The sequence below is a fragment of the Cheilinus undulatus genome, linkage group 7, assembly GCF_018320785.1.
Source record: "Cheilinus undulatus linkage group 7, ASM1832078v1, whole genome shotgun sequence".
NCBI lineage: Eukaryota > Metazoa > Chordata > Actinopteri > Labriformes > Labridae > Cheilinus > Cheilinus undulatus.
In genome coordinates this window covers 27240171-27253842 of record NC_054871.1, presented here as the reverse complement: position 1 = coordinate 27253842, position 13672 = coordinate 27240171, and the positions used below count along the sequence as shown (strand labels likewise).

General features: G+C 39.3%; 1 protein-coding gene and 1 long non-coding RNA gene across 5 annotated transcripts; one reads left to right on the top strand and one right to left on the bottom strand.

The window, feature by feature from the left end:
- The first annotated feature begins 571 nt into the window (after positions 1 to 571).
- Positions 572 to 8376, top strand: LOC121512626. Its single transcript, XR_005992127.1, has 4 exons — positions 572 to 661; positions 807 to 875; positions 1473 to 1613; positions 5798 to 8376. It is a non-coding gene; the product is annotated as an uncharacterized LOC121512626 (long non-coding RNA).
- Positions 2739 to 11062, bottom strand: gclm (glutamate-cysteine ligase, modifier subunit). Of its 4 annotated transcripts, none has more exons than XM_041791988.1 (8): positions 10898 to 11062; positions 10589 to 10752; positions 8395 to 8457; positions 5768 to 5852; positions 5256 to 5312; positions 4934 to 5136; positions 4463 to 4577; positions 2739 to 3986 (listed from the first exon to the last, which is right to left on the bottom strand). In XM_041791988.1, exons 2-8 carry the CDS (start codon positions 10724 to 10726, stop codon positions 3808 to 3810), a joined length of 840 nt encoding a protein of 279 aa, XP_041647922.1. In that variant the 5' UTR covers positions 10727 to 10752; positions 10898 to 11062; the 3' UTR covers positions 2739 to 3807. The 4 variants fall into 4 exon arrangements, with proteins under 4 accessions (XP_041647922.1, XP_041647920.1, XP_041647921.1 ...); XM_041791986.1 differs by having other exon boundaries at positions 10589 to 10755; positions 10909 to 11062; XM_041791987.1 differs by having other exon boundaries at positions 10909 to 11059.
- Between the last annotated feature and the right edge of the window lie 2610 nt (positions 11063 to 13672).

Here is a 13672-nt window from a genome sequence, read left to right as displayed (position 1 = left end):
CTCTGAGTTGCTTGGAGTGTTCTTTTGTCTTCATGGTGTAATGGTAGCCAGGAATACTGATTAACCAGTGACTGGACTTTCCAGACACAGGTGTCTATACTACAGGCACTTGAGACACATTCACTGCACTCAGGTGATCCCCAGTTCACTAACTGTGAGACTACTGGCACCAACTGGCTAGACCTGTTCATGAATTAGGTCAGTCATTTTAGAAGGGGTGAATATTTATGCAGTCACTTGCTTACCTTACATATTTTTGTTAACTTGAAACTATACTTTGTAGCTAGGACGTAATCTGGGGGGGGGGGGGGGGCGGAGGGGCCATGTCCCCGGCACTTTTTAAAAAAGGCAGTTTTGGTCCCCTGCAGATTTTACCATCCAAAAACAATGTTACGCTATATTAAATGGAGACGGGTTGAGCACTAGGACCAAGCGGAAAACGGCTGCTCAAGCTGAAGCCTGTTTCCCTTCAGACCGCCCACTGACCCACAAGCTCATCGATTGGCTCTGCCGTTTCTTCCTAACGTGTGATTGGCCGTCCCCCCTGTCACTCCATCTGGAGTGGAGTGGCGTGATCTGGTTGTAAACAGCACCTGGACTATAGCACATGAACACACCGGTGTTTAGCTAGTTGGCCATAAGTCCACGTTCATCTTCCCCTGTAAGTTGTTAACATGTTGGTCATTTGTTCTGCCTGGGTCACGTCAGCTCGACGGATTTTAATATCAGAGGTTTCGTTTACATTAACATTGAATGTGTGTCTGTGTGTGTGCGTGCGTGCGTCCGTGTGTGTGTTTGGTAATTAGGCGCAGCTAGGTGGCAAGATGTCGAAAAAAAGAAAACTGGATGTAAGAGAATTCTTTGGAAGTCGAAGTGTAAGTTACTCAGATGACACATTACACCACAAACTCCTTCCCCTCATCCATCAGAAACTCAGACTCTCTCCCTTCCTATTATTATTATTATTATTAGTAGTAATAGTATTACTTGTATTTTTTTTTAAATATTCTTTTATTTAACTTTATGATAAACTTATGTATTGCAATTTATATGTTCATATTATGTAATTGTTTTATTCTTGTAAAGTGTCTTTGAGTTTTATTGAAAGAGCTGACAATAAATTATTATTATTATTATTATTATTATTATTATTACTGTAGAGCCTCAACAACACAGATTTTAAAAAAGCGTATATTTAAAGCCAAAGAGATACACTTTTTGATTTTTTTTTTCTTGTATTTGTGTTTTGAAAGGCAGCAACTGTTTAAAAACACTAACAATGAAAGTTTGTGAGAAAAATGAAACAAAACCTTGGATTACAAATGTGATTTTATACATCCATATTGTTTGTGAATAAATTACACATAATTGAGAAACTGAGTTTTTTATTCAGACTATACCATCAAAATCAATGATTGTTGCATCCCAAATTGTCCCACTGTTCATGTCATCCATCAATATATTTTTGTCAGGTGACAGATAATAGAAATCCAGAAGAAGATACAGGAGGAGGTAGAGCAAGAGAGGCTGGAGGAGATGGAGGAGGAGATACAGGAGGAGGTAGAGGAGGAGAGGCTGGAGGAGATGGAGGAGGAGAGCCTGGAAGCTCACAGGTGAGGTTGAAAGAATAAAGATATGTTAGTCATGAGATTGAGCACTGTGACAAATGTTTGGGTGATGATAATCTTATTTTTATTTCTTATTATAGCTTATTTTTACTCAAAAATTAGGTATAATTTTATGTAAATGAGGTCTATTGACCATACCCCCATACTCAAACCAGTTGTGTCCCCCCACCTCTGAAATCAAAATTTCATCCATGCTTTGTAGAAATCTATTTCCACTGTGACATTTCTGAGGGTTTTTTTGTGTCAAAAAGCCAAAATAGAGCAGGCACCAATACACTGAGGCCTGGTTGCAGGAGAGTCTCCCTAGTCTCAGTGCTGTAAGTTGCTGTTTGCATCCTCCATCTAACCATCTAGGGTTTCACAGCACCCCTCGGTAAACAAGACTGTTTGAAAATTAGTCTTCATGTATTTCTGGGCCCACAACAACCGTTTCTGCTTGTGAGCGTTCGTGGGACTCCAGAAGCACCAGCAGCTTCAAATACCTGTTTGCTGCTTTGTAATGGCATTTTAGTAGCTGCTCTTTTAATTCCATGAATTTGTCTGGCAGAAACCTTCCTCATTATGCCTTTATCTACACAAACCCGTCTGTGCTCTGAATCAGCCACAAATTTCTTCACAGTATGATGATCACACTTGAGTTATTGTGAAATATCTAATGTTTTCATAGCTTGTCTAAGGCACAGCACTATTTGAGGCTTTTCGGCAGCAGAGCTCCTTTCTCTTTCCCATGTTGCTTGAAACCTGTGGCCTGATTAATAATGCGGAACATCCTTCTTAAGTAGTTTTCCTTTAATTGGGCTCACCTGGGAAACTAATTATCACAGGTGACTGAGATTGATGTCAGTGATCCAATGAGCCCAGAAACACAATACCATCCATGAGTTTCACTGACATCCAAAAAAATGACTGTTTATGACACTTAAAATCCAATTTTCATAATAATTTGGAATGCAGTGTATGATGGAATAATAAAATCTATGTTAAAAATATTTTTTTCCTTTCCCAGTTAATTTTTTTCAAGGTCTCTTTAAAAAATTGCAATAAACATGGCCTTATGAACAATTAACAGAGCCAAAGTGTTTCACTAGTAACAAAAATTACACACAACAGTTAAGAAGGTGAACTGTTTAATTATTTTCTAAAGCCAATTCATGATATACAGATAAATGACAACATAAAATACGTTTACAGTACAACAGACATTTTTGTCTTTGTTGATTGACTCTAATCTGTCTAGAAAACAGCCATGATTCTTAAATAAAAATGTCTTTCTCGGAGTTGACAAATTTTCACATCTCTTTTGCACGGAGTTTCCAGTGCTACAACAAAAATGCACACAGAGGACTGAGGCCTGCTGTGCATGTCAATATTGCTGTACCATCCACCCTTATATAATCTCATAAGCATAGGGTGAGTAAACATTTTAACGCTTCATGCAAACGAGCAAATGGTAGGAAAAAAATGTATGACACAATTAAAGTTAGATCTAGCCACACAAGTTGCTGCTTTACAAGTCAAAAGTCAAAGCAGATCAGTATCATAAAATAAACATCTTGCAAGAGGGTGAATTCTAATTAGTGCATAATTTAACTAAACTGAGGAATGCAAACTGTGTTATTTACAGCAAAGAAAATCATTATAATAAAATCTTTTTTTTAGTAATTTTTCATGTAATGAACAATGATTCTCTTTCTTTCTTTCGCCTTACCAACTCATAAGTGATACATTAAAGCTTGCTTTACACAGACACTGTCGAAAAAATGGGAATGAGGATAGTAGAGAGGAGAGGCACTTCAAGTCAGATTAAGTGTAAGGACCACTGACAACGGACCAAACTTTGCAAACCAACGTTTTCCATTATTAAAGCAGCCTCTGCTGAGCTGTTAGATTGAATTTCCAATGTGCTTGTCATCTGTGACTGCCACTTAACCTGTCATTTCTCTGAAAACTGACACTGGAGTGATAGTTCCCCATCAGGCCCTGGTTTTTATTGACTGAGATGATGGCAATGAACACCTGCTTTTGATAGTCATAGACGACCTTATCAGACAGATTTAACAATGACTTAAGGACACAATCCATGACCCAGAGCTGTTAATTTCCATGTTTTGTGTTTGAAGATGAGAAAGGAGGAAAATGGCTTCATCCATGGGTCTTCTTCTAAAGCAGCAGGGTATTGCTAGGGGCTTGCCCTTCTTGCACTGACAAGGTAACCCTTTGCCTTTATGATGCCTCTGCTCTTGACAATAATGGAGTAGCGAAGGACCCACTCCAGCCTCCAGTCGCTGATGTCCTGGTCCTTCAGGTCCTGAAGGCCCCCCTTCACTGCCTCCTGGAATGTAGCTGCCGACATCAGCTCTGCAGACGGACACAAGTCAAAAAGCTATTTAAAACTCATCAACTCATTCAAGTAAACTCTAACATTCACTCCCTTCCTGCAGTAGAACCAAACTAGGTTTTATGTGGTTTAAAAAGAAAAAGCTCTAAGAATAAGGCTGCCATTCATCTTAATCTTAAGTCCAACTGTTTTAATGTAAATAAATAACATACAAATACCAAAACAAACATGGACCATTTTGCGAACTTCCCTTCCTCTCCTGTGACTCTCAGCCAATAGGTCATTTATTTAACCTGAATCATAACGGTGTGAAAAAAGTAGTTTCTTTTTGATCTAAAAGGATCACTCATATCCCCTCAACACTTTCTTTTTCACTGAGTGTTACTGAAAGTAAACAGTGCATTTTCTAAACTATTTTATTGCATGTTCATACATGTTGGGTACTGGATGACAAACTGATCTAGTATGCCATGTGATTCAGAAACTGAGTTTCCACCTTTGGGATCATTGTGTGTGAGTAGCTGAATGTCAAACTCCTTGGCAAAGGCTGTGAGGTCAGGGGGCATGACGCAGCAAGAGGCCAGGTTCACCTGATTACTGCTGGGCTTCACCTGGAACAAGAGAGCAGGGGTGGTTAATGAGAAATGTTTGTTGTTTAAAAAGAGTGAACAATAACCAGTGCTGCTAGGTCTAACAGAGGTTCAATCACCAAAGCTAAAAGCATACAAGATATTAGTTTTTCTGTAAGTTTTTATCTTTAACTCTCATCTTTGATTTAAAGCAAATCGTTCTGCTTATTATGAGGCCAAGCAGAAACCATTTTAATAAACACTGATAATACTATTGTTCTTGTGAGGCTTGAGCCGTGAAAGTGGTGATATGAAACGCAACATTTCAGCTGAACACATCAGTTATGGGAGACATCCACATCCCTGTGTTTATTCACAGACGTCAGACATCCTCTCACCTGAGCCCAGTTGTAGAGCTGTTCCAGCAGGTCTTTGTCCAGGTCAGAGGTGCCGATGGCAGCAATTTTTTGGCTTCTGACCAGAGCCTCCAACTCCTCCCAGGCTGGCTGAAGGTGGGCTAATGTCTGGCTGTCTCCCTCCAGGGGCCCGGGTGGTGCGATGATAACGGAGTCAAGCTGGGACACAGCGAGTGTCTGACAGGCTAGTGATGAGACACAAACAAGTAGTGTCACAAGAAGAGTTAAAAAAGGGTTCATATTTATTGTGCGTAATTTTTCGGGACAAGGAAATGCCCTTAAAGTATATTAAAGTAAATCTCACCCATCTCTACTGCATCTCTGATAGAAGACTGGACCGACTCACACAGGAACAGCTTAGCTGTAAAATAAAACAACCATAAAAATCATTCATTAGAGCTACTCGAATCAAACGCTTGATCAGATGTTTTATTAAAAAAAAAAAAAAAAAAAAAAAAACCTAACAGTTTCATTAACATTAGTAATGTTAAGAAATGTAATTCATGAAATGTTTAATTGGCTCCAACCAGATTATACCATGTAACAAAGGTGAATCAAGAGTGTTTCGGTAAACCGCACATGAAAAAACAAAAAATAAACAAACAAACAAACAAAAAAAACCTAAGACATTCTGGCATTAGAAAGTGTCTGTAGCTCAAATTTAACAGCTCAATATCGTATTATTTTATTTTGTGATTAATTTATAAATTATACCACTGATTGAAGCTCCAAGAACAAAATCAAAATAAAACACAAGTAATCTGTCATTCTATGCAATGCAAGTATTTTTTTAATACTCCAGAATCCGTTTTTCACCTGAGACCTTTAACTCCTCCCTCTCCTCAGGTGTGATAGCATCTGTTCCTTGGAGAACTGAGCAGTCCAGTGTGTCCGGAAAATCCTGCATGACAAAAAAACACTTCAGGGACCAGCCACTTAATCGATGATCAAAGGCCTGTTCAGACAACACATTTGTAGAATTATTTTTCCTTGTGCTTTCGTATAGACTGACAAGTATTTTCAGGTATTTTATTACCTCAACATGCTAAATTTTCTGCAGTCTTCCTCAGGAGCCATGCGATGTTGCTGTGACAAGTGTTATCAGCTGATCTTATACAGGTTTGGTCTGAAGGGATGACCACACCCCCTTGTCCAAGTCCTATTGGCCTGTTTCTGGATCTCAGTGGCCTCCCTGATCCAGTGGTGCTACTGATTGTTCTCTGACTGAATGGTCTTGGAAGTTTCCAAGTCTATGATGGGGTTTTCCCTTTTACAGTGGTTTAAAATTGCAGGTTTTGGGTTGTTCTGTTTCCAGATGTTTTTCTGTTGTATTCTGTCTAGTGTGCTGTTTTACCGAATGAGAAGCATGGCGCTTTGTATATGACATTATATTCATCTTCCGTTTGATTGAATCAAATATCCTGTCTATCATGTAATCAAACATACATCAGAGAAACAGGAAGATCGTTCTGCAACCACCAGAGAGAACACCACACATGATGTCAAAGAGAAACATCTGGAAGGTGCATACAAGCTATCAAAGAACAAGTCGGAAGAATAGGAGAACCTAAAAAAATCAGCCATTTCAGACCAATGAAAAAGGGAAAACCACATCATGGACTGGGAAAACACCATGGCCAGAGAACACCAAATACTATCAGGCCATTAGGACAGTGCACCCTGATGAGGGAGCATACATACTGCCCCATACCTGGAATGCCATCCTCAAGATGCTGTGGGACAGCAGGAGGTGCAAACCTGTATATGATGAGGTGAAAAGTCACATGGCTTCTCTAAGGAACACTGCAGGAGGTTAGCTGTGTCAAGGTAATCAAACACTTGAAAATGCTTGGCTGTAAAAAAAAAAAAAAAAGATATTATTCAGATAGAATGGACCTTTTTGGTAAAATGTAGAAATGCTGTGATATTCCTGTTAAAATGATGACTTTACATAACACAAATGTCACAAAAGAGAGAACTCTCACAGAGTTGAACTGTATAAGAGACTTTTGATTCTGTGCGCCAGAGCGAGTGATGGCACAATGGAAAACTAGCTCTGTGCAAAAAAGTAAACAAAAAAAAAGAGAAGTCATTTTGTTTTTCATACATGCTTCCCTGTGGACTCTTCTTCAAAACAAACTGAAGTTTTGTTTACTTTTACTTTCCCCAAAAAGCACTGTGTTTATACTTGATGTCTAACAGGATTGATTTATGCACTTAAATCTCTATAAAACATTTACAGACTATTCTGGACTTGTTTAAACCTGCTTTGTTCACATCAATAAGGCATGTGAATTGATATCTCAAATGTCTCCCACTGGAGCAAGAGAGGGTGGCCACTCCGCTTGAGAAAATCAACTAAAATATGTTCAAAATTGTTCTTTTTTTTATTATTTGGAAAACATGGATTTAAACATAAACAGCTGGTAATTTAGGACAGTGAGAAAGATAACCATTTATTATTTGAGTCATAAAGTTGCCAAACACACTGGCTGTTATTGAGCTACAATCATCTATGAGCAGAAAAACTCAACCTCCATGTGTGGCTCTTATGGTGTTTGCTTCTTTGTCTTCATGTGTTGAACAAGTTTGCAGCATGAATGAGACAAAAGGAAATAAAACGTGAAAAAGTTACATTTGTGTTTACTGATGTAATATGTAGGGCTCGACCGATTAATCTGCCATCTGATTTAATAGTCAGATCATGGCCTATAAAAAGTAACTGTTAATCAGCCAAAAGTTGCTGGATATTTGCTGATGTTAACACTGGTAGTCCACAACTTCAACTTTATGGCATTATCCAACAGGTACAGAAAAGGGTTTGGAGTTTTGCATTTCATACTATTTAAAACTGAAACGCCTCCAACCCCTCCTCCAGTCCCATATGAGTCCAGAGGGCATGGGGATGACAGCTGAAGCAGATTAGTTGAGTCTAAGAAAACAACCAAAGCAGGGGGGGTTTAAGCAAGAAAGATGCTTCACTACTTTAGATCTTGCGCTCTTTTTATTTTGATTTCATTCTTTTCAGAACAAATAAGTTCAGCAATAAAAGATTATTTGATACCAAGTTTCCAGATATTCTGATGCAAAACCTCAGAGCAAAGTTTGAATCTCCCCATAAACCTACCTCCCACCCCAGCAGACAGACGTAGATTTGGAATGGCGCCTTTGGCAGCCAGCCCCGCATGAACATTCATCATGACAGCTACTTTTCAGTCAGCCTGGAGGCATCCTTTGATGTCCATCACTACAGATATCTTATTTTCCCATGCACTAGAGCCCTGACGTCATGACAGAGTGGCAACACAGCTTTAATGCAGATCTGACCTTAACTCAGATACAAATGTATTTCATGTAATTACTGTGTAACTCAATCAACACTTGCAGGACAGCTTGAATTTGGTGACTACTCCTTAGAGAACATTTAGAAAGCTGTTCCCCACCTTAGATGTTGGTTTTGTTGCAGAAAACCAGTCGCTCAGTGTTGCTTGAATGCAGTCTTGGAGCTGAAATGTTACAGAAAAAACAAAGTTAAATTGAAACTCTTGATACATTTTTTGGGAGCTGAAACTCAGATAGTAAGTTGATTGTGTCTGTATTCTCTCAGCACTTCAAAAAACCATTTGAAAAGCAGTATATCACATTCTGACCTTTGATAAAAATAATGACATAACTTTCAGAAACTTTCCCAAACCAGCTCACAGTGCGGGAAAATGAGTGGAGAACTGTCAACCTCAAGTGCTGATGAATGCCTTATTGTTAAAGATAAATATTTACATAAAAGCGAGTATAGGCTGTGCTACAGCAGAGAAGTGTACAGATGAGCTGAAAATATTTGTAACAAATGCCACACAAACTTAATCCTAAAGGTGAGCTGAGAGAGGATGATGGTTAAGACAAACTCAAAGAGACTCAACCATGTGAGGATGAAGAAAACCAGCCCTACTGCAGTATTCATGTCATGAGAGAGGGGTGATACTAGTGATAGAAAACAATTTATGTTTCTGACTCCAGAGCCCTCATTCCATTGAACATAAGACAGCCTTGTGACTGCACAGTTGACTGTATAAAGGTTAAAAAGTGCTGTGAATGGGCAATACCATATTAGGCTACATCTATTACATTTGAGTTCAAGACAACTAAGCAAAAAGATTTTAAAAGTTTTGAAACATGCTTCTTAATTTTATTCAGCCATTTTAAAACGGTTTGCAGGGCTTTCCTAAGACATAACGAGTAGTCAGTCTAGTGGAACACATAGCCAGGTACAGGGGTCTGACAGCATGGCCCCCTGGATCATTAAAAATAATGAGGCAATTTGTGATTTGAATGTAATTATGTGAGGAAAAGCACTGAGTTATTAATAACTTACTATTCACAAAAATATCCAACTTCTTGCATGAAGCTGACATTATTCAAAGATTTATGTGTTATTTGTCACCTGATCATCTTAAAAGTACAGGTACATCTCAGAAAATTAAAATATCATGAAATAGTTCAATATTTTTTGTCACTCATCTCAGAAAGTGAAACCCATATATTATATAGACTCATTACACATAGAGTGAAATATTTCAAGCCTTTATTTCTTGAAATGTTGAGGATTATGATTTACACATAATGAAAACCCCAAATTCAGTGTCTCAGCAAATTTGAATATTACATAAGATCAATTAAAAAGATATTTTAAACAGAAATGTCAGGCTTCTGAAAAGTATGTTCATTTCAATGCACTAAATACTTGGTTGGGCCTCCTTTTGCATGAATTACTGCAGCAATGAGGTGTGGCATGGAGGCGATCAGCCTGTGGCACTGCTCAGGTGTAATGGAAGCCCAGGTTGCTTTGATAGCAGCCTTCAGGTCATCTGTGTTGTTGGGTCTGGTGTCTCTCATCTTCCTCTTGACAATAACCCATAGATTCTCTATGGGGTTCAGGTCAGGCCAGTTTGACTATAGGTAAAATACCTTGTGTTTTTATTATGAAAAAAATGCCATCATTCACTAGGTTTAACCACTATACAGTCATTTTTATTTAAATATATATGGGGTTTGATTGTTAGACAAGAAAAACAAAGTTGAGGAAGTGTTAACATGGCCATTGGGGAATTACTTTAATAATAGTACACTCTTCTTTAAGCACACTGATTTTCAAACATCAAATGTCCTGCGTAGTTAAAGCATGGTAGATATGACTCGTGGCCATCTGAATAAATTTATAGTACAAACACTTTGCTTGCACCTGCCTGTAGAGGATACTGATAGTCTGATCCTTTCACCTCAATCTCACAACATTCATTCATCACACGTCGCTGTCAGTTAACTATTCGCCTCAGGCTGCTTCATAGAGTTAGCTAAATTACGTAAGTCAACTCTGGACTTCGATAGCTTTACGTTTGAAAAACTTGATAAAAATGAACCAATCTTTTAAACCGTTTTATGGCAGGTTTATATAATGTTACACCTGCTTTATTATCAGTTCACCCAATGGTGTAATTAGCTAGCTAGTTAAACATTTAGCCAGAAAGCCAGACGTTAACTTTAAGCTAAGCTAATTAGCTCAGTTATCTTATCACACCAGAACTACACACATATTAATAACAAAGGTCTGAAATTTGTTTGGCAGGTTTAAAGTTATCTTACCTCCTCGCTGGGAGAGCCCGGGCATTTCTTTTTCAGGCAGCTTCTGCTGACTAAATTCCCGGTGTGGAGCCTGAGGGTCTTAGCATGGCTCATCATCATCTTCGCCTCAGTGTTCGTGTCAGTGTTTTGAGGATCCATGTGGTTTTCGCTAGCAAGCTAGCAGGCTGCTAATCAGAGTCAGTTAAAAGAAGTGACAGCTAGCACCGTGTCACTGACTGAGACTGGACCTGTAGGCTAACAGCAGGCTAACAGACTGAGGTCCAACCCCTGACTGATAAAACTGTAGTAGTCAGGATGACTTGCACTCACTGTTGACTAACCTGCTGGTTTGGTGGTTGCTTAGTTGCTGTTACGGAGGCAAACCGGTCGGTAACGCCTACACGGAGGTGTCTGTGATGGAGCCGGAAAACCTGGTCAGGATCACATGGAGGTAACCGGAAAACCGTCCTCAACAGTGCTGGATCCGTGGAAGGGACGGTTGTTCTCTGTGGTCCCGCTTCTGACCGCTAGATGGCGATGTAGCGTTTCTAATGACTTCCTCAGGCAGTGAGGGGGAGTCACTGCTGTTTGCAAGGCACTAAAAAGTATTCAGATCCCCTTCAGTCTTCCCAATTTTGTTTTGTTGCAGCCTGACGCTACAATCGTTTGAAATCAATTTTCTCTCATCAATCTACACTCAATTCCCAGTCATGGCTAAGTGAAAATAGAATTTTAGAATTTTTTTACATGTCATGAAAAATGAAAAACTGAAATATCACATTGACATAAGTATTCAGACTCTTTGTTAAACATTTGAAATTTACCTCCGATTCCTCCCATTTCTCTGAATTGTTGCTGAGATGTTTCTAACCTGATAAAATGAATTGATTAAACATGATTTTGAAAGGCAAATACATCTCTATAGAAGGCCTCACAGCTGACATGCAGATCACAGCAAAACCAAACCATGAGGTCAAAAGAACTGCCTGCAGAGCTCAGAGACACAATTGTTGCAAGGCACAGATCTGGGGATGGCTACAAAAAGTTCTGCTGCACTGAAGCTTCCCAAGAGCACAGTGGCCTTTTAAATTTCAAATGGATAAAGCTTGGCACAACCAGGATTCTTCCCAGAGCTGGTCGCATGGCCAAACTGAGCAACCAGGAGAGAAGGGCTTTAGTAAGAGAGGTGACTCTACGGCAACTCCGACTGAGCTCCAGAGATCCTGTGTGGAGATGGAACAAAATTCCAGAAGTACAACCATCATTTCATGGCTAGATGGAAGCCTCTCGTCAGTGCAAAACACATGAAGGCCTGCTTGGAGTTTAAAAAGCAACTAAATGACTCTTCCAATACCAGCCCAACAGTGAAGTATGGTGGTGGCAGCATCATGCTGTGGGGGTGTTTTTCAGCAGCAGGGACAGGGAGACTGGTCAGGGTTGAGGGAAAGCTAGAGGTATCTTCAATGAAAACTTGCTCAGCAGCACTCGGGACCTCAAACTGGGCTGATGGTTCATCTTCCAACATGACAGTGACTCTCTGCACACAGCAAAGACAGGAGTGGCATAGGGACAACTCTGTAAATGTGAAATGAAGTTTTACTCCACCAGCAACATAAATTAAGCAGCTATTGTCATTGCTCTTTTGGTATTTAAAGCTCCCGTGAGGAACATTCAGCTTGTGTTGACTTACACAGCACCCCTGTGGACAGTGAGGCAATTTATGCCTTTGCTGACCTTGTGTTTTCCGAAAAAAAAATCGTCCTTGTTTGGCTCAAATGTCTAACATGTAACCCCCAATGAATCTTTTCGGGGGAGGTTTAGAAAGACTGTTTTGAGAGTGTGCAGTTATTTGTCTTGTCTGACAACTTGTCCGCAGAGGGTGTGACAGGTTTGAAAGATCACTGTTTGGACATAATCAGTCCTCTCTCTGATGGTCTGGTTTACTGTCCTTGGTTGTAAAAATGAATTTGAGACTCTTCATTACCAGTATTACTCCTCACAGGAGCATTAAATGAAGTATCCTCCACAGACCCTGGAGAAAATCTGTCTATGTTTGCATTCAGGTACTCATTTGTCCCATGGGTATTTTTAATCTTGCAGTGGTATGGTCACCGTTTTAAGCACATACATGTAAAGAAATTCTTTGCAGATGCTTGGGACACAATAACAACTCTGAGTTAAAGCACAAGCTATAAAATAGGGAAAGCTAGACATCTCTGGTTTCTTTGTATGTTTAGTTAATACTAAAAATAAATACATTTTGCAAATTTAGTGAAGCTGTGTCATTAGTTTTAGATATTTTGAGAATTAGTTAATTTATTGTGAAGTACATGTGAGGTGTGCAGTGTTTTGCCCTTTAAAAATGTGGTTTATAAATCTGAATACTTTTCAGAGCTTTGAGAGAGTCATTTCCCGTTTCAAAATAAAAAATATCTCTTGTGCATAAATCCATGCATTGCTTCATGATGACGAGAACCGCTGATCATGATCCCTTCCAGCTCTATGGGCCAATATCACTTGGACCAGTGCTTGACTCCATCTCAGCTGCCAGATTTTCAAACTCTTTTGCTCTTTCCCAGAAGAATGGAAACTGTCGTTATAGCACCATATAAATGTCTGTGTGTTCAGGGAGAGATGTTTAATATCAAATATCACCCTTGTTGGCTCTCTGAATACATTAGGTCAAATAATGCATCATGATTTCTTCATCTTTTTGTCTTTCTTCCATAAAACATCCTGATGTCTTATAGTGTCTTACAAATAGACCTGCATCTGGACACACTGCCCACAGATTTTCACTGCTGTGATGACGATTCAGACAAACATGGTCAGGGCATGTCGCAACAGCATTTGGAAGCAATCAAATCATAGAGGGGGAGCTGTAGGTGCCGGGTGAGAAGAGTCAAACCCTCCCTGTTTCTTCAGAACGTATTCATATGTATGCAAAGCACACAGCAGGCAGTGATGCCTTTAACTATGGCTCTTTATTGGTGTTTTTTATCTGGCATTTAGAAATTAATGAAAGCAGTATTGACCTATTTGAATCAGGTTTTATTGGATTATGCATTGACTAAATGGTCTACTGGGCTGAAAATGAAAAAATAG